Genomic DNA, 20345 nt, shown 5'->3' on the forward strand with positions numbered 1-20345 from the left:
CCATACAAATTTTCTATTCTAATCGACCTATAATATTTCGTGTAATATTGGACATCCAATAATGCATATAATAGTAGTGAGCCAACATTTTAGACCTACAACATTTTGGACATCCAATAATGCATGTAATATTTTGTATAATATTGGGCTCTAATTATACAAATTTTTTTAATATTGTTCTATAGTAGTGAGCCAACATTTTAGACCTACAACATTTTGAGATTGCCATATATTGTTTCAAAGCAAAATTGTTCAAATACAACAATTTTTTATATTCCAAAACATTGTTTTGGATAAGATTGCAACCATGGTTCCAAAAGCAGGACTAAAATTGTTTCAAACTAGCAAGCCAATGTTCCACAACTACGACATGAACATTATTCCAATAATGCATATTTTGAAGATGTAATATTCCAGATGAATATTGAAAGCGAGCTTTCTTATTTTGCAACAATACAACATCAGAGTGTTTCGTTATTTTGAAGTTGTAATATTTTGAATGAGCATTGTTATTTTATAATTAGAGCTACATTATTTTGAAGTTACAATATTCCACAGAGACATTGTTCTAGAGTAGAATTGTTCCAATGCAACCATTATTTTGGAGCAACGGTATCCCATACAACAACATTTTAGTGTAATAATGATGATTATTATACAGAGACTAAGAATAAGTTAACACATTCATTTATCTAATTTAACCTTATAATTGTATTATTTTTTATAATTGTTAGAATTTACATTTTGACCATATATTTGACCGTGTTCTAGTCATATCAGGAAGTACGTTAAATTTGAAATCATTTTTTAAAGTAAGAAAAAAACTTAGGTGATGTTTGTTTTTTGTTAAATATAAAAAACTAAAATAGTTAAAAGTAACCTATTAATACTGTCCAAAATAACTAAAATGAACTTGTTATCAATAGGTTCACTTTAGTTATGTTAGACGATGTCAACATGTTATTTTTAATTGAATAGAAAAAACCAAATTCATCCAAAAAAACAAACACCACTTTAATATGCTCAAAGTATCCTAATTCGTGCACAATTTTTTTATTTTACATTTGATCATGTTCTCTAAAACACTCACTATCAAAAAGAATATTATTATTTGAAGGGACTCTGCCATGATTGTTTAAATTGGATATCAGAACATGGGGTTCTCTTCCGCACATGCCAGGCTTGTCAAGGTCAACATATTATTGTGATATTTTATATTTTATACCAACGGCACGAGATGAGAGATCTAAAATATATAATTTTACAATAAATTAAATAATTATATTTTTAATCATTCAAAAAATTGAAATGGCCGTCTAAATAACATCCCTATTTGGGCGGCATTAAACTTTGCCCAATAACCACACAAATCTAAGACAAACGAATGAAATTATCTTTCACAGGTTTCAGTTCCTCAGGCTGTTCATTTAAAGCTGTAGAACAAGACGAAGTTTGTTAAAAGTATATATAATCATAAATCAAACATGACTGATGAGGGCGACATAAGAAAATTTGCCATGCATGTGTGGTAGGCCAACCTGTTGTGTGGCAATATGGTCCATTTCGGAAAATAGAATGACTTTTTCTTTTCTGAAAAAGAAAATAATTTTCATGGGACTCTTATTTATTGATATTTAATTTTGTTTATTAATAACTCATAATAATGATCTAAATTGGACTAAGGACAGCAGTACAGGAGATACTACTACTAGACATAATCATGATTTAAGAAATAACAAATTAAATTTAAAATGAAAAATAATATAAAAGGAGAGAATTGTTGGCCAAGAGGGGGTGAGGCAAAAAGGGGAGAGGAGAGGGGGTGGGGCTGTACTCACCATCATGAATTATCAAATAATCTGAGGATAAGTTACGTGTTGAAGAAAGAGGAAATAAATACAAAGAGGCGGTTTTCACGGCTAAACTCAGACTCAGGAAGCACATAGCGATAGATAAAAAGAGAGCACGGCATCTGCACCAGGTCAGCACATGCTTCTCCCCCCATAATTCCCTTCGAAGCACCATTCCATTTCTGATTTCTCACACGGTCACACCACCCACCACCGCTGCCACCGCCGCCTCCTCCTCCTCCTCCCCTCCCCTCTGTTTGCCGTTTCTAAACTCCGATAATGCTCTGATTCTCCCTATCTCTTCTCTTTCTTTACATTCCTTTCTCTCTTTACACCAAGCAGATAAGCTTTATGGAGTCGCCCGAATCTGCCTACGTCTCATCGCCCGAGGTCCCGCCCAAGCGATCCTCGCCTCCCAGATCCCCCACTTCAGGTGATCAATCTCAGCTTCTTATCCCTTTTACTCACTCTTTTTTCAGTTTCCATCTCTTGGACGTCTTTGGTGTCTGATCTGTTTTCTCTAGCTTGAATTTTTGGGCTGGTCTGTTTGGTTGGGGGAAAATGTAGGCGAGGATGCGAAAACGTTGAATCTTGTTGTTGCTTGTGGTTGATTTTGCTCTTGTGAGGTTTGTAGTTGTGTATTTTGTTTTGTTCTTTTCCGCTCCTTTCCCGGGAACCAAGCGGAGGGGAATGAGTAATGAATAATGGCTCATCTATTCCTTTGTCGTGCTCATTTTTGGAAGATTGTATTGCGATATGGAGGGCTGCAATGTCAATTGTTTTTCCTCGGTTTGAAGCCCTAACCCTAGCCTAGGCCTCTCTTTGGTTGCTGAAAAAAAATAAAGGGAAGCAAATTCGTTACCCTGTTGCTCCACCTAAAAAAAGAGGAGGAGGAATAAGAAGAGTATTTTAATTCAAGCAAGCCAAGTAGTGGTGTGAGGCTGGATTCGAGGGAGGTATCATGTTCAAATTTAGGTTTTATAATGGTTATATACATCTCTATATGTCGAGCTGTTATCAGTAACTGAAGGCATCCCTAGAGTTTGACCTCCTTTCTTTTTTTCACCTGTAAATGGTGCTAGTTTTGAGCGTACGCTTGCTAGTTGTTGAATGTTGCTATTAACTTGATCATGTGAGTTTGTGCGATTTGTCGTGGACTAAATGACATTGAATTTTGTGAGCGTCAATTTATATTCACTGGTTGGCGCATCAAGCAGCAATCTCTATTTAATGTTTTCCAGAAACCAATATCTGGATTCTCTTGTACATCCTTTTTATCAATATATTCCTTTGTTGTTTCCTATCAAAAAAGAAAAAGAAAAAAAAGAAACCAATATCTGGATTTAGGAGGAGGGAATAAGCATTTTTAAGGTATATTCATTTTCTTAATCTTTCTGTGGTTCCATTTGGACCCTGAAAAGGGAAGGAAAAAACTTTGAAAAGTGCTTAAGATTGGATTCATGGAAGCTGTGAGAACTAAACAAAGGGTACTGCAAAATTTGGGGAAATGAAAGGATTCTGCGAGACTTTGTCTATATTTCTGGTTAAATCTTCTTGTTCCCAGGTGTTACATAGGAATGAATTACTATTCTTTTCCTCAAGAGTTCCAAGTGAAAGCTGAGAGCTGTTTTCATTATCTTTCTTTGATTCCTGAACAAGATCGGTTTTATGTATAAGATTTTGATATATACGAGATCATGGTTTCATATATTAAATATTTCTCAAGTAAATATTGATACATCTGTTATTTTGTTCCAACGATGTGATGAAGATTGGATATGAGAAAGATACCATTAGTTGTAGTCTCCTATTATTTAATATTGTATTAAATTTAAGGAAAAGAAAAAGGGAATGCTTCATTTTTTTGACTGAGAAAAGTAAATAGAAAATATTCAGTCTCTTTCTTATTCTTAAATAAATTCTCTCCTTCTAAGGCCTTTTGTTTTATTTAGGTATTATTTTTGGAAGAAAATTGACATTGCACTGAAAATTTTTATTGCATTGGGAGTTGAAGCTGAGAATATTTTTGTGCTTAAGCAATTTAGGCTGCCATTTGTTTTGGAACTCAGAGCATGTTATGTCCAGCACATTATGATGGTTTGTGTGTTAGAACCATATAGTGCCTCTGGTTGATAGGTTCAATTAAAGTGTGTAAAGATATTTTAATAGATTTTTTGTATGAATAGAAGCTGGATGCAAAGTTGAAGTCTTAGCATACTGTTGGAGATATGTGATGCATGAGTTGTTGAGAGTTCTATAACAAAAAATCATTCATTTATGGTCTGGTCTGTTTGGAACGGTGTTTCCTATTATTTTAATAACAAAGAAACATCATAGAGATGACAATTTGGAGAGAATACTGGAATGCCTTTCATCTTGATATATGGTAAATATTGGTTTTAGGTTTTTAGATGGAACTAAGTGGAGGACTTAAAACCTTTGGTCAACCCAAGATTTACAGGTGAGCATATATGTTTTGGGAAATTGCCAATCCGGTCCTTATCCAGTAACACTCTAAAAATAGAGGGGTAAAAACCAAGAAGCAAAGACCAAGCAGAGTCGCCAATCAGATAAACCACTCGATTTAGGGAATGGGAGAACACCTTGAACACCGAAAAGTCTGAGGTAAAAAAATGAGATATATCTTGACTGTTCTCTTTGCTTTTCCTCCCCTTAATTTCCTATTCTTGTTTCACTAAAGGATTTAATTCTAATCCCTGACTTGGCATTATTGGATCTAATATGTTTCTTTGAAGAGAGAGAGAGAGAGCGTATGTATTCCTAATAGGCAAAAAGAATGTATGACTATATGTCAGGGAGTATATAATACATTTTTTCTGATAGGCGTATAGAATGTATGAATATACGTTGGGAGTGGGTCCTTGGAAAGATAGGGAGCTGCACTAGCTTGCTTGTGTTATTAATTATGATGGTCAAGGTGTTTGGGTTGTGTTGGTCAGGGCACTGGCAGTGTTAATGGTTGCTTTATTGCCATTAATTAATGAAGCTCAAGATTGTGTTGCGGAATGTTAGGGTTTGATGATCCAGGCAATGAAAAGTTGTTAACTCTCTTGCGATCTCCTTGCAGATTTGATCATCATTCAAGGAACAAAAAATGATTATATGCTTTTTTTTGACAGGCAATAAAAGCTCCTAACCAATTTAATAAGCATATAATCTGTAAAAAATAGATTATATACTTATTAAATTGGTTAGAAGCTTTGGTGTCTACCAAGTTTCAGAGTTGGGTGCTGTTAATCCATAGTGTTGAACTTGGGGTTGGTGGTGTTTTGGGATAATAGGGTGCTGAAGTTTTTTGGTATGGAAGAGGGTTCCTTTTTCTTTTCTTACTGTTTTAAGTTGTGAAGATGGTTTTCTTGGTGTTTTTCTAGGAGTGTAGGGACAGTGTTGAGTGGGAAGAGGTGGGCTTTCTAGAAGGAGTTAGGTGCCAGTGGAGGCTCATGGTATGGTTCATGTTGCATAGGTGAGGACTTTGCTGATGGTTTGTTCACTTGGTGCAATGTTGAAGATGGGTAGTCTGTGCCTTGGTTGGAACATTTTCTGCTTTGTGGATTAGGAGAAGCATTTCTCAAATGTGTTGCAGGGTATTTTTTTCAGGGCCTGTCTGATCACTCCATATTATCCTTGATGTGGCGTTTTGAGGTGGGGTAATTCCCCCTTTAGGTTTGATGATATGTGACAAGGACATCGGTTTGAGGATTTGATTAGAAACAGGTGGAAGAGCCACGAGTTTACAGGTACTTCAAGTTTTATTTCACCTAGAAGGGGGAAGATCCCAGAGGAAGATCTGAAAAGATGGAATCAATAAAGTGACTAGGAATTTTGTAGTTCATAATGCTTGTGTTTGTGAGTGAATTATATATTGGATAACAAGGTGAGGGACAAGGCTTTGTCTAAAGATGAAGTAGCATTACAGGTTTTGCTTTGGTGGTAGTTGTCTTGTAGTGGTGGGAGAGGTGTGTCTTGGAAGCAAAAACTGAGAGCTTTGAATGGGAATGCATACTTTGTTTTTTATTTTTTTGCACATCATTCAACTCAAAAGGTGGGATTGTTTTGTAAGCATCCAAACCTGTTTTGAACATGTGTGAATTTTCATTTTGAGTCAATACTGTCCTTGCTGCCAATCATTTGCAGAAAATGGAGTCTTACACGGTGTTTCCGTTTGCCAGTGCTATCTATGCTAAATTACATTTCTCAAAAGCTGCAAAACATGTAATTAAATTTTAATTTAATTCCTTTGTACATCAGAGATTTCATTTAGATTGCAAGTATGCAAAGGAATGGAATTGAGACCTTGTATGGTCCTTATTCTGTTATTCTCTTTTTTTCTTGGATTCCTTTGAAAGATGTATTTCCTTCTTTATTTAGTCTTACTTTGCCTGGGGGCAGGATGGAGAGGTTGTTTGTCATTGGAATTCTTGTTTTCTAAGGTTGTTTCATGATATGGAGATGGTGGGTCATTGCTTGAGTGAACCTATTTGGTGAGCTTGCAGGGGGTTGCATGAAGTTAGGCTTGTGTGTGGGGGAGTGAAGAATGGTTGCTTCTCACTTTTATCATTCTATGCTTCCTTATCCCAAGTGCTCTTCTCTGGGTGTGTGTTTTTTTTCCTAAATTTGGGAAACTATATGGGAAAAATTCTTAACCACAGAGCAATTCATCAGAAGGGGGGACCTTTGGTTACAAATGTTGTCTAAGCAAGGAATTTGCAAACCATATTCTCATCCATTGTGAAATAACCTGGTTGCTATATTATCTCTTGTGCTCTTTGCTTGGGACTTAGTGTGCTTCCTCTCAAGTTGGTGTTAGCACCCCACCTATGAGAGGACACAACATGAGCATGTCTGGTGGCAACTTGTCCTCACATGGCCTAAGGCATGTTATCGATGGTATGCTTAAACTTAAACATGCTGTCGTGGCTTGGAAAACATATTTGTGGTAGAGGTTGCAGCTTCCAAAGATGTGCATTGGTGGAAATTGGGGTAAGGCAGCCTTGAAGGATCAAAGCAAGCTAAGTGGCATGGGTTGCATCAACGGTGTGCGCGGTTAGCAGCGGACGGTGTTGCAAGCGTGCATAAGAATGCCAACAGACGTTCCATGACTCATGGGCACAATGTGCGACAATGTTAGCGTGCGATGGCACATTCATGTTGGCTTGAAAGGACAAGTGATAGGTCTTGGCGCTTGGATGGGTTCCCTAAGTTTCTGGAGGCCTAAGAAGAATTTTTCAACTGATGGGGTACTTTTCCAGATTTTCTATAATTAAATAAAATCAATTAAACCTGTGGAAGCATCCTTGATGTTTTATCCTAAGAGATTGAGAATGGCTCAAAATGCTCTTTATGGAGGAGGTGATAATCTCACTTGAGGTAACCTAAGGGTGTGGGCCATGGCATGAGATGGGCACATCTGAAGCACACCAAAACTGTCCATGGACAAGTGCAAAGTACCATTAGGGGTTGCATGCTGCGTGATGGCTTAGATAAGGCATAGGACTGGGGACAAAGCCATGACCAAAGCATGACGCATATCAGATGTGGGCTGTGTGGCTGAGACAAGGTGGGATATTGGCAACTTCGTTCATGGGTTCACCCTTCGGCGCTCTATATACTTCCTCTTTGTTTAGGTTGCCCACTTCTTACCAGATACCTTTGGATTTATTTTACTATTTGTCTATTAAAAAAAATCAAATTTACCCACTTTGTCAAACTTAAATTCTTGTGCTGGTAGTAGTCTAGACAGTGTTGTACTTATGATCTTGTGGGTTCTTCTTCTACTTCTTCTTTGTGTGTGTGTGTGTTTAAATTCTTTTATTTTGGATAGGCTACTTACTTTGATCTCATGGATGTTATCACATGGCCTAAGGCATGTTATCAATGGCATGCATTAAGATGAACATGTAGGCTTGCTTACTTCCCTTGACTAATCAATTTGTCTTCTTTTTTATGCTTTCTACTGTCAGATTTTATGGAGAAGTCTACATACATTAGATTTCTTGTATCAAATGCTGCAGCTGGTTCTGTAATTGGAAAGGGTGGTTCAACTATTAATGATTTTCAGTCACAGTCTGGAGCAAGGATTCAGTTGTCACGCAACCATGAATTTTTTCCTGGAACTTCTGACAGGATCATTATGATATCTGGAGCAACAAATGAAATAATTAAAGCAATGGAACTTATTCTGGCTAAATTATTGAGTGAGGTGATCTTCGTGATTCTGCTTTTACTCAGTTAAAATTTATCATTAATTTGCCTATTGAAAAGGAAAAAGAATTGATTAGTTGTATTCTGGTCTTGAGGCTTGGCTCAAGTGGCAAGAGGTTGGGGAGGTTGAGATTTGGTTCCATGTAACAGAAACCAAGGAAAAAAAAGGAATCAATGAAAAAAGAAAAAAACCAATCTAGAAAGAAATGATGCATCTTTTAGGGGATGGGGAGGTTAGGTTTGGTTCCATGTGGTGACACTTTCATGGAAAAAACCTATAAAAGTCAGCGGTGGAGCCAGGATTTCAGTTCAGTGGGGGCAACTTTTAAAACAATATGTAAAGTTTGCCAATTACAACATATGTGGGCTTTAGCCCATTGGCCAGCTATGACACTTTTCTGGATTCCCGTTGTGAGAAGTGGAATTTTTTTTTTTTTTTTTACATTTTCGGGGGGGGGGGGGGGGACCTGCCCCCCTTGGGCCTTGCCTGGATCCGCCCCTGATAAAAATGATGTATCTTTTATCCTATATACGTCTGAACATTAATAATTTTTTTCTTTTTATAGATGCATACAGAAGATGGTGACGAAGCAGACCCAAGATCAAAAGTGAGATTAATTGTTCCAAATAGCTCTTGTGGTGGCATAATTGGGAAAGGAGGATCTACCATAAAGTATGAACATTTCTCCTTTGTCTTTCTGTTCATGAAATCTTTTTAAGTTTATATGAATTATACTGATAGAATAAACATCTGATATCTTCAAATTTTCTTTCCTATGAAATTTTGAAGCATTTGTATTTGTCATGAATCATGATTCTTTTGTGTATGTATTTGTAGGTGTTATATTCATGTATTTTACTTTGTTGAGTGAATAGGCAACTTCTCTATGTGGAACTTTCCTGTTTTCTTTTTCTTTTTAATTGTAATAACCTAAAATGTGCTCTTCTTTAGGGATTGACTGATGTTAGACTTGACCGCTTCTTGAAATAGTGCAGTTTTTTTAGGAGATACTAAATTTGTTTGCTAAGAGGCAGTAGAAATTTAAATTCATATTCTGCTGTCATATTCTCTTTGATTCAGTGAGAAAATACAGTAGAATTTTTTAGTTTTAGACTTCTCATTTTGGAATTCAGTTTATATGGAAGGTGTTCAAAAAATTATCTTACAGTTTGCTAGGGAGCTACAACTATTTCATATTCACTGATTCATAAAGTGAAACAGGAGTGAACATGAATTAAGAAGGGGATGCTTAGGGAATGACCATGTTCCAAAGGTTGTAGGGTTTATAGCAATTGTTTGATTACTTGGATTGGGCATGATTGGGTGTGAAGGTTTGCCGGGAGGAGAAAAAGAATAAAAGTAAAGCTAACCCTTGTTCAGTTGGCTTTTTGATCCATTTGAGTGGTTTCTTCTATGAGTGGGATTGAGCTAGCCCCATTGAAGCTGATTGGTTGATCTTTGCCATTTGGTTAACCCCTGATGGCTTTTATAGCTGATTTTATAAGTAAAGACTGTTGCTTTGATGGTTATAGGATCAATGTCTAGAGTGGCATGTTAATGTGTTTGAAGACTTTGCTAATGCTATTCAGTTTTGGAGTGGCAGTGGGGTAAGTTTTTATGAAACATGTGCCCTTTCCTGTCTTTGTAGTTAGTTTATGGCCTTGGTTAACACTTGTTGTACAAGAATAAATGAAGTATGGGTTCCAATCTGATTGGAACTTTAAATTACTAGATACACCAAGGATGGTAGGCTTATGTAGGAGGTTTATTAACCAAATATCTATTTAGTTTGTACTTGTGTTTTTTATGAAGGTTTTTGTTTTCTTTTGTTTATTTCTAGCTGATGTACTTGAGTAGGTTTGTATGCACGGATTAGTTTGTCATGGTAAACCATTTTCTTTGCTATCAAGTTAAAATGACGTGGTTGGTCTTTCTTGAATTTCAAGTAGCTGGTCCCTTTTTGGGCTTTACATGCTGCAATGCCCCATTTGGGGGGCGGGGAGGAAATTGTATAGGGGAAACTGTGAAAATGGACTAGGAATATCTTGTGTGATTGGTTTAGATCATGGAAGAGGGAAAGAAACAGCATTAACTCTGAAGACAAGTTTGTTGAAGGTAGTGCACATCTTATCAGTGTTTCTCTTTTTATATTATTTGCAGCCATCCATTTACAGGTCTTGATGGCATAGGTACAGTTGGTTTTGTGTATGATACTGTTTACAGTTGTTGCTTGTCTAAAAGAAGGGAAAAGACAGGAAAATTACCAGTTTGATGGTGGTGTTGAGGAGAATGTGTGACAGTATTAGCAGGCTATTTTTTATTGAAGTGCAGAATATAGTTTCTGAATTTGTTTTTTTTTTTGCGAGATCAGATAGTGGTGGTTTTCATTTGCTGCTTTGCTGATGTTTGCTATTTACTGACAATTGCTTCATTTTTTAATATATATTTACCCACAATATGACTGTCGCTGATATCTGGGCATGCCTTTTGAGTAGGTCATTTATCGAAGACTCCCAAGCCAGCATTAAGATATCTCCTCAAGATAATAATTATCTTGGATTGACCGATAGGCTAGTGACATTGATGGGCTCTCTGGAGGAACAGATGCGGGCGATTGATTTGATTCTCTCTAAGCTGACAGAGGATCCTCATTACACACAGTTTATGAATGCCCCATTTTCATATGCAGGTGTAATTTCTTTTGTTAGCTGACTCAGTTTGATCATGCTACTGTTTTAGTACCAAATGCTTGTTCTTCAACTTGAGAGTATTTAAACCTTACTTCATCTTGTTTGTTGTTCATAAAATAAGTTATGGTCATGAACTTTTCAAAGTGTCATTATTTTTCAATGAATTTAAATATGGTTTCCTGCATATTAATACTAGGTTGTTTTGCTTCAAAATCTTTGCTTATCAGGTTGATGTGCTACTAACTCGAATCCTGCTTAATTAAGAAAAACCTAATATTTAATATCATTTGGTGACCATATCACGTGGCCAAGTAAGGTTTGCATCATGGTTTTTATTTTTACTTTTGTATCTGCAGCCAGCTAGAAATATGTTTTTGAAAAGATAAATAAAAAATTTGAAGGCAATGAATCATCTAGGTCAATCTTGCTATGGTCTTGCATGTGATAAAGATTAAGTAGGTTGAAGGCAGTGACTATAGAAAAGATAGTAGGGAAACTTCACTACACTTATCCTTTGAAAATTTTACCCTCTGTCTATTGCCTATCTTAGACTGAATCCTCTTGTTGAAAGTCTCCCATCCCCTTCTGATTGCCTTCATACTCCCACTCTATACATTTCCCTAACTACTCTTAAGGACCATCCTCCCTCTTCTTCCCCATAATCATGTCCTTTCAAAAGGATTCCCTCTGTGTAGCAAATCTCGAATATCATTTACCTAGAAGCGCTTTATTGAGATTAAACAGAGTTCTAATGCCCAAACCCTCTTCCTTCTTGTCTATGCAAAACTCTCGACCAATTCACTAGATGAAAGTTTTTCTCCATAGCTACTCCCCTCCAAAGGAAATCCCTTTGTATCTTTTCTAGCCTTAAGCTAACCTTTTTTGGGATTATAAATGATGACATGAACTAAATTGAGAGTCTAGAGGGTGTGCTTTTTAACCGTGTTAATCTCCCCCCTTTTTATAAGTAATGTCTCTTCTACATAGCAAGTTGTTTTTGAAATCTTTCCTCCACCACATCCCAAACCCGAGAAAATCTAGAAGGGGCTCTTAATGACAAGCCAAGATAGCTGGTGGGGAGGGTGCCCACCTTGCATCCTAGAACCCTAGCAATTTACTCTTCTCCAAATTGAAATTTAGTCCCAAGATTGTCTCAAACCATATGAGAACCCAACTCAAATGCTCCTTATGCTCCTTACTAGCATCACAAAGGATGAGCATATCATCAGCAAATAGCAGATGGGACACTCCATATCTTCTCCTCCTCCATCTGCTGAAAATCCCGCTAAGAAGCCTCCTTTCTTAGCCCTGCACAGGATACAGGAGAGAGCCTCCATGGCCATAATGAAAAGGTATAGGGATAGGAGGCCTCCCTGCCTCAAACCTTTGGTACTTAGGAAAAAATTTGACAGGGTCCCATTAACCAGTACTGATAATCAAGCTGTAGAAATGCACCACTTTATTCATCTTATCAATTGAGAAATTGCGGCTTAAAGCTCCTTTTTTATCTTAGTAGTGCTGGGGAATGCCTTTCTTCTTCCTCTTCTAATTATTGTACTTCTTCTCGACCAATTCTTTTTCCTTTTGGTTTAAGTTTTCTGCTATTAGAATCTTATGCTGTCTGTAACAGCAAACCTATCTTAGCACTTCAAAAAATCCTTTATAAATGCTGATTTTGTTCTCAAACCTTCCCCTTAACCAACTGCTAAGCATCCCCAGTACTTACATAATTACCTGAATCCCTCAGTAAATGTCATATTTGGAACTGGTGATACATCATCTCCAAAAGCTTTGTTTTTGCTGTTGAGGCAGGAATGTTTGCCTTTCTTGAAAGCTTGAGGGGGAGGTGTTCTGTCTCAGGTTCTGGAATCTTTTTGTTGGAGATTCTTAGGTGGTAATTTCCTCGCTAAGAGGCAAGAATCCCTGGTGATGATGCAATTGTAGGTTTGGAGTAGATTGGGCTCTAAATTTTCTTTTTATTTTGGTTAACATATTTAAACTTTTAAAAGATCTTCAAATTTACCTGCTGTTTTAGAGAACTATAGATTACTTGTGGCCTTCAAATGCAAGAATTGCACAAAATTTTCTCAACACAATCTTATATGTTAAAAATGCAGGTAACTTATGAAAAACTTTTCTACCCAAAAAGTCTAAGACAGAAAGAAGGAGGGAGGAGGAGTTCTACCCTGGTTTTTTAGGATTGGGATCTTCCCATAGGGGCACTTTTTTGGGGTTGGTAACCTTAAAATCAGTTGACAGATTTATGGGATTGTTTAGTGACATTGTTCATGCCTTATATTTAAGATGGATGTTTGGTGAATCAAAGGGGAAAAAAATGGAGAAAGTAGATTGTGCAATTCTATTTTCGCTGTTGGTGATTGGAAAATAACATTATTTTTTTGGGTTTTGTGAATTTTGTGGTTGGGGGACGACAAGAGGCAATGATGTTTGGCTTGGAAGTTGGTCTGGGAAGAGGAATGGAAGAGTTATAGTTTATATGGCACACTTCTAAATGGTTGCTGATATAAGTTATGTTTAGAATTGTATATAGTTAAAACATGATGCCTAGTAAGTTTTGTTGAATTTGAATTTTAGGTGTTTTCTTCTCCGGTTTTCACGGTATTCCATATACATATGTGCTTCCTTCTGTTCCAACAGCAGCATACAATTCGATGAACTATGGACCAAACGGGGCTGGAGGAAAGTTTCAGAATAACAAGGTTCAACCTATTCCTTAATATTTTAACCTTATTTGTCCTGATGCTATGTACATTTTGATTAGATGGTCATTTTGTTTTGACATACTATGAAGAGAACATTTTTGAATGCTGCTTTGCTAGATCATTTATTCTTTTTCTTCGGGAGTCTTTATAACAGAACATTAAGAATGTCCAAGTGTACATGCATTGAGCAAACTCCTTTGAAATATCTAGCTTTTGGGTCCCTTTTATTCCGGTGTGTGGATTGCCTTTCTATATGGTAAAATAGAATCATCAGATGAGAAGTTATACAATTAATGATGCCTGCATATATATTTTTGTACTTGCCTTAACCTTGATAATTTTGACAACTACCTTAAAAATGTCTTGGTTCATATTGTCAAACAGAATCTTTTCATATTAACTTTGTAGACCATCCTTCAGGAATTGAAACTCCTGCAGTGCTGGAAATAGGATGATAACCAAGAACTGTTTACTGCCAGAGGAAAAAAAAATAAATCATGTTGAAAGTAATGTCCATGCATACAAAAAATATCTTGCATGATTGCTATTTCTGTATTACACTGAAAAATATGCTTGGATTGTGACCTATACTGATGTGTTAATGTATATATGCATGCATTTGCACCCTTACCTAAAATAAACATTTTTCGAGGTAAACCATTGCTCATTTTGAACACATTTTTCTTTCTTCTTCGGGGCTTTTGGATTTGGGGAGCCAACCGCTTAGGATGTTGCTTCAGGATGGCAGTTTGGTGGAGCTTGTGGGAAGTGTTGCGAAGGATCTCATGGGAAAGGAATTAGTGGTTAGAGATGAGGAGCTAGAAACCTTATAGGACTTGGCACCTGCTTGCGTTCCGAAGGAAGAGGATCTACTTAGCCCCCAACAAGTTTGTAAACTTTAGCAGCTACTTGGGGATGCCAATTGTGGGGTTCGAGAAGGAGATTAGGTCCCTTTTGAAAAAATTAGAGGCAAGGAAATGGTGTGGGGCTAAGGGCGCAGGCAGTGAGAGGAGTCATTACCCAGTTTCTCATTTTGAGAGGGAATTACATAAATTAGAGAGCTCGGTTAACTACAATAGCTCTCCGTGTACTATCAAGGGAAATGAGAGGATCATAGGGGCTTCAACATCTATCTTGTGAGGTTTTCAGTTTGTTTTTTCTATTAGGGGCTTTGGGATAGGGTTGGGTTAGACTTGTAATGGGTGGTAGGTTTTCTTTCGCTCTTTTCTTCTCCTGCTTGCCTTATGGCCTAATTTGTATACTCCGTGTGTAATTTGTTGAGCCATTTTGCAAGCGCTTTTAATATATTCTCCTTATCTACCTATATATATATATATATAAAAGACTTTCTAGCCCAAACCTAGATAGAGCACAAGAAAGAGTTCTTGAGAGCTTGATCTGATTGTTTTTCATCACCAAAAGCTCTACGATTTCTCTTCCTCTAAATGGTCCAAAATAAGCATAAAGGAATTGTCCTCCACACTTTCATGCACTTCTCCTTGCTAAAAAACATTTCGCTAATTGTAGCAGACATAACCCACTCAACTTTAAACAATGAGAAGCATACATGCCATAATATTCTTGTTTATGGTTATGAAGGACATGATTAACTGATTCCTCCTCTGCTTCGCAAAGATTGCATCTATTTGCCAAAGTCCATCCCTTCCTTTTTAACTGATTTATAGTTAGAATCCTCTTCTATGCTGCTTCCTAAGTGAGGAATCTTACTTTTGTTGGCACCCACTGGTTCTATACTACTTTTGCTTCCTTCCTCTATCTCCTCCCAAATATTTGCAACCCATGCATCTGTTAAGTTAACAATGATGGGAAAATGATGCTCAGTGCCATGTTGTCAGACCAAGTATCTGTCCAAAACGTCACTCTCCTCCCATTTCCCACTTCAAAATAAGTTCTACTTTTAACATCCTCTCACCCTCTTCTTATTGCTTTCCATACCCTAACTTCGTATCCATCCCTTACCTCATTGGAACATCACCTTCCCTTCTGCTTCCCTATACTTCCCCTCAATAACCCATTTCCATAGGGGCTCCCTCTTTGAAGTGGATCTCCAACTCCACTTCCCAAGCAACACCTTGTTTAGAATAGCTAAGTTTTAATGTCCAAACCATATTTCTTCTTATTCATACATGTAATTGGACATTTCACCTAACAACATTTTTATTGTGGGCTCCTTCTTCCCAAATAAAATCTCTTTGAATCTTTTGAGGTCTCAAGCACATCTTTTTTGGAATGACGAGTAGGGACATGCAGTATATTGGCAAACCAGATAGCGTATTTTTAATTAATGTTAGCCTTCCATGCTTTGAAAGATATTGCCTCTTCCACATCCAAGCCTCGTGATGAATCTTTCTTCCTCTACCTCCTTTAGTGCTTGTAACTTGAAAGAAGCATCTAATGGAGGCAAATATGTAGTAAGGGGTCTCCCTATTTTGGATCCTAATAAAGAAGCCAAATCCTTCCCATTAGGGACTCCCTTTATTGGAATAAGTTCGCTTTTTGTTAGATTTTGCCTCATTATTGCCTATCCTCCCACCTTAAGACCTGATATGAAGCCTCCTTCCCTAACTCTCTTTAGGAAATTACTAAGGGCCTCCATCGCCAAAATTAATAAGGGCAAAGAGGATCTCTTTGCCTCAAACTCCTTGCCAACACAAAGAATCTAGTTGTTGAGATTCACCATCGAATGCAACCATCCATTTTTGTCCAAAACCTATATTTCTAAGAACTGCTAAGAGGAATTTCCAATTGACATGGTCATATGCCTTCTTTATATCTATCTTGCATAACCCACCTCCTCAACGACTCTTTAGTCTTGAATCCAATGCCTCATTTGCTGAGTACCACATCCAAGATTTGTTTGCCCTCCACAAAGGCATTCAGAGCATTGGATATCGCTATTCTAATGACCTTGATCCTATTAGTTAACTTTTGTTAGGAGTTTATACAAACCACCTACTAAGCTAATGGGTGTGAATTCTTTTATATAATTTGCTCCTCCTTTCTTAGGAACTAAGACCAAGAACGTAGAGTTTAAACTTTTCTCGAAGACATTGAAAACAATGGCTTTCAAGGGACAATGATAGGTCTCCTTACGAGCCAAGTAGGTGTCCAACCATTTTATTCAGACCATATTTAGTCTTTATCATTGGAAGTTTAACCAACAAGAACTATGAGAAGGGAGAAGTCAAGCAAGGGATGGTTTGTGGTGGCGATGAAGTCTTTCAAGACGTCAGTTGAATGAGTCAAAGGTAAATTGGAAGGGAAAATTCTGGAAAGGAGTAGAAATATTGTGAGATGGATTAGATTTGGGGCAAACAACCTCTCTTGGTTGTTGGAAGGAGTGGAGCGATGCTGCAAGGTGCAAAAGGTGAAATCCTTTCATTTGGAATGAAAGGAAGGTGGAAGAAGGTCAATGGTATGGGGATATACTTTTTGTGTACAGCCTGCTCTGTGGAGAGTAAGAGGTTCACTTTGGTGTTCTTGGAGGGCGTGGGCTTTCCCGGGGGGCTGGGATACTTTCGCTAAGAAATTGCGATTTGTAGGGTAGTCTATGTTGCTACATTTTCCAAGGAAGCTCAGTCAGAAAGGATCAGTCTGTCAACAAAGATGGTGAGGAATGAGATGGTCTCAGTGCAGTGTAAGCCTTTCCTTGAAGTTTTGAAAAAGGACAAGAAAGAGGTGGGCCACTCATGTGCATTTAGATAGGAGGGAAGGTTGTTAAAAAGATGGAGGTGATGCAAAGGTGCTTGGTGGGAAAATGGGGAGAATTCGCAGACTAAGCCCTGAGCTTCCCTCCAAGCAGAAGTGGTTGTTTATAATTGGCAATTAAAGGGAAATGTGGTATTGTCTTTGTTAGGAGGTCCTTTGATTCTCTTTGAGTTTGAGAATGAGTCTGATATAGAGTGGGTCCTTAAAAAAGGATTGTGGTGCAAAGATGAGACTATGTTCTTGGATGGATGGGCTCCAGAGGTGGGGTGCTTTCAGAGTGGAAGTTGTACCAAAGAATCTTAGGTGAGGACAATTGGGTTGCTAGTCCACCTTCAGGATAGAAATTTATTTGGGAAGTTGGGGGATTTGTGTGGGTATTTTGTGGGCATGGATGAGAAGAGAACATTTTGTGGCCATTTTCAGTGAGCCAGAGTTCTGGTTAGAACTGATGGGAGAAGAGTGCTAGGGAAGATGTAGGTGGTGGTGGGCAAGGTGTGCTTCTTTGTTCAGCTATAGTGGGAAGTCCTACCTTGGATGTTGCAGATAGAGCCAGGACCTGGTTGCAATAGTACAGAGGTTAGGGATGATGAGGAAGGAAGCCCACGTGCTATGGTGAGGGTGGGGTTGTGGTGGAAGACCTGCATGAGGCAGCAAGTGTGGTAAATATGTATCTTGCTTCAAAGAAAAGAATGTTGTAATCAGTAAGGCTGGGTTTGATTTCTGTGAAAGGAGTTAGCAGTTGGGGGCCCAAGACCATGCTTTGGCATAGGCAGTGGGGCTACAAAGGTAGTGCCCATTGTGGAGAGATTATTTTAGAATAGCCTAACAATCAATATCAAGTGGATCCAATCTGAAAGTGAAGAACTAGGCAAGGGCTTGGGCTTGGTTTGGGACTTGAGTCATAAAGAGGGAGTTAAGAAGTTGGGGGAATTTGGTTGGCCCAAGAAGGGCCTCAACAGGTTAGTGAATAAGTGGCTGCGGTCTGAGTTTTATTTTAATGCCTATGGCCCTGGGTGAAGATCTGTTTGGCCAGGCCCATCTCTTTTTAAGGGGAAGCAGGTGCTTTGTGTACTGGAGGGTAACGATTGGGCTAAGAAAGGCCTTGAACTTTGTAATCTGCTGAGGCTAAAGAAGATCCATTTAGATGATGGCCCATCTCTGATAATCTCTGCAAAGGAGCCTCATAATCAGTACGAAGCCCTCATTGAAGCAGTGCCAAGTGTAGAGGCACCTCTAAAAGCTACTTCTATGCATGATCAACCCTCCTTGTTGTAAGCGGATATGAATCCTGGTTCTTATTCCTCTATCTTCTCTTTGGGGGTCGGGACTTCTCTTTTTCTCAGGGGGTCCTTGTCTGATGGAGATGATAGGCAGGGAGGGTGAAGGGACTTTCTAGAGAGGAGCTATGGTGTGGAATAAAGAGGTATTTAGGAATGTGGCTATTAGTCAAGAAAAAGATCTAGTCCAGATCGATTATTGGGATTTGAAGGAGATGGAAGTCAAGGGAATTGTGGCTGAAAGAGGATGACAAAAATATCATTTTTTTTTCTATAAAATGGCAAACACACATAGGAGGAACCTCATAAGCAGCATGACGGTAAATGGGGTAAGGCTCTCAGAAGATTCTGAATTGAAGAAGGGGGTGGCAATTACTTTTAAGAATCTTCTATCAGAAATGGGAGAAGCCTAATATCATGGTGTTTGGAGAGCCTTTTATGGTTAATATATGAAGTGGGATTGCTGATATCCTTCAATGGAATTTGATCCTGGTGCAATAATTCTTCATCTATGATCACTCCATATTTTATGAGCAGAATCATTCATTCTTAAATTTCTTCTTCAATATTGGATCATGTTGGCTTACCAGGAAAATAGATGAAAAATGAATATATGGGACATCTGCGGTCTCCCCTGGTCTAATCAATAACTATTGCTCCAAACTGATTTGTTCTATTATATGATTCAAAAAATTGTGATCTGAACACCTTTTGAGTTTGGTATTCTGAAACCAATCCTGTTAATATACTTTTCTGCATCATTTATGCTTTAATTTGTTGAGTTTGACGGGTAGAAGGCCTGATATTTTGCAGGAAGATCGAAGCAACTCAGTTACAATTGGTGTGGCAGATGAGCATATTGGGCTTGTCGTTGGTCGTGGCGGAAGGAATATAATGGACATCAGTCAGGTAAACAAATGATTCCCATTTGCTGGCATCATGTTACATGAGAACTAAATTGAGATAAACTCTACGCTTTTTCAGGCCAGTGGGGCTAGAATAAAGATATCTGATAGGGGTGATTTCATGTCCGGGACAACTGATAGGTATAAAAAGAACTACCTGAAGCCATTTAAGTTGCTGCTTGGTTGGATGATTTCTTGGGTAATGGATGTTTTAAGTAATTTTTTGTTGTACCTTCACTGGCAGGAAAGTTACAATCACAGGGTCACAGAGAGCAATCCGTGCAGCAGAGTCCATGATAATGCAGAAGGTAGCTTCTGCTTCTGAGAGGTGATGGATAAGTTTTGGAGTTTTCTCATCGATTCTTGTTGAAGATTTTGTTAGTAGACCTACGTGCAGTTTCTTTATACGTTTTGGTGAATTTTGAAATGTGCTGGCTGACCTTTGCACATGATAAATTGGTGAAAAAAGAGTAGTAGAAATGTTGGTTGGGAGGCCATAAAGAATGGGAGAAAATTTCAGTTGAAAGAGTTTCTTAGCTTGATCAGTGTACGGGAAATTATTTCTCAAAGAAGACAAGTTGTTGGAAGAGTATTATTTACTGTTTTGTTTGGGTGGATACAGAAATCAGCTTTATTTGATACATACAATTGTAACCTCTAAATTAACCAGTGTAATGCCTGATCTAATATTCATTTGATACTTTTGCTTGAGATAAGATTTCTGAGTCGATGAATACTAAAAATTTGCCTTGATCTTTTATTGTCATTTTTGTCATCTTCTTCATCTTCTTCATCTTCTTCACAAATAGTCTGGGGGGGACACCCCCCCGTCACTGAGAGTGAATGGTTGTTGCCTGTTGGGCTGTACCTAGCGTGGCACTCTTATATTTCTTCATTAAGATATTAGTTTTATATGAAAGCCTGTTGCACCTCCGGGTGAAATGCAGG

General features: G+C 37.9%; 1 protein-coding gene across 3 annotated transcripts; it reads left to right on the top strand.

The window, feature by feature from the left end:
* The first annotated feature begins 1878 nt into the window (after nucleotides 1–1878).
* Nucleotides 1879–20163, top strand: LOC117928028 (protein BTR1). 3 transcript variants are annotated; one of them, XM_034847777.1, is made up of 9 exons: nucleotides 1879–1981; nucleotides 2193–2283; nucleotides 7832–8070; nucleotides 8639–8745; nucleotides 10569–10762; nucleotides 13359–13483; nucleotides 19306–19401; nucleotides 19477–19538; nucleotides 19642–20163. In XM_034847777.1, exons 2-9 carry the CDS (start codon nucleotides 2202–2204, stop codon nucleotides 19727–19729), a joined length of 993 nt encoding a protein of 330 aa, XP_034703668.1. In that variant the 5' UTR covers nucleotides 1879–1981; nucleotides 2193–2201; the 3' UTR covers nucleotides 19730–20163. The 3 variants fall into 3 exon arrangements, with proteins under 3 accessions (XP_034703668.1, XP_034703669.1, XP_034703670.1); XM_034847778.1 differs by lacking the exon at nucleotides 1879–1981 and having other exon boundaries at nucleotides 1988–2283; nucleotides 13422–13483; XM_034847779.1 differs by lacking the exon at nucleotides 1879–1981 and having other exon boundaries at nucleotides 1988–2283; nucleotides 13425–13483.
* Nucleotides 20164–20345: the final 182 nt, after the last annotated feature.

The sequence above is a fragment of the Vitis riparia genome, chromosome 13, assembly GCF_004353265.1.
Source record: "Vitis riparia cultivar Riparia Gloire de Montpellier isolate 1030 chromosome 13, EGFV_Vit.rip_1.0, whole genome shotgun sequence".
Taxonomy (NCBI): Eukaryota; Viridiplantae; Streptophyta; class Magnoliopsida; order Vitales; family Vitaceae; genus Vitis; species Vitis riparia.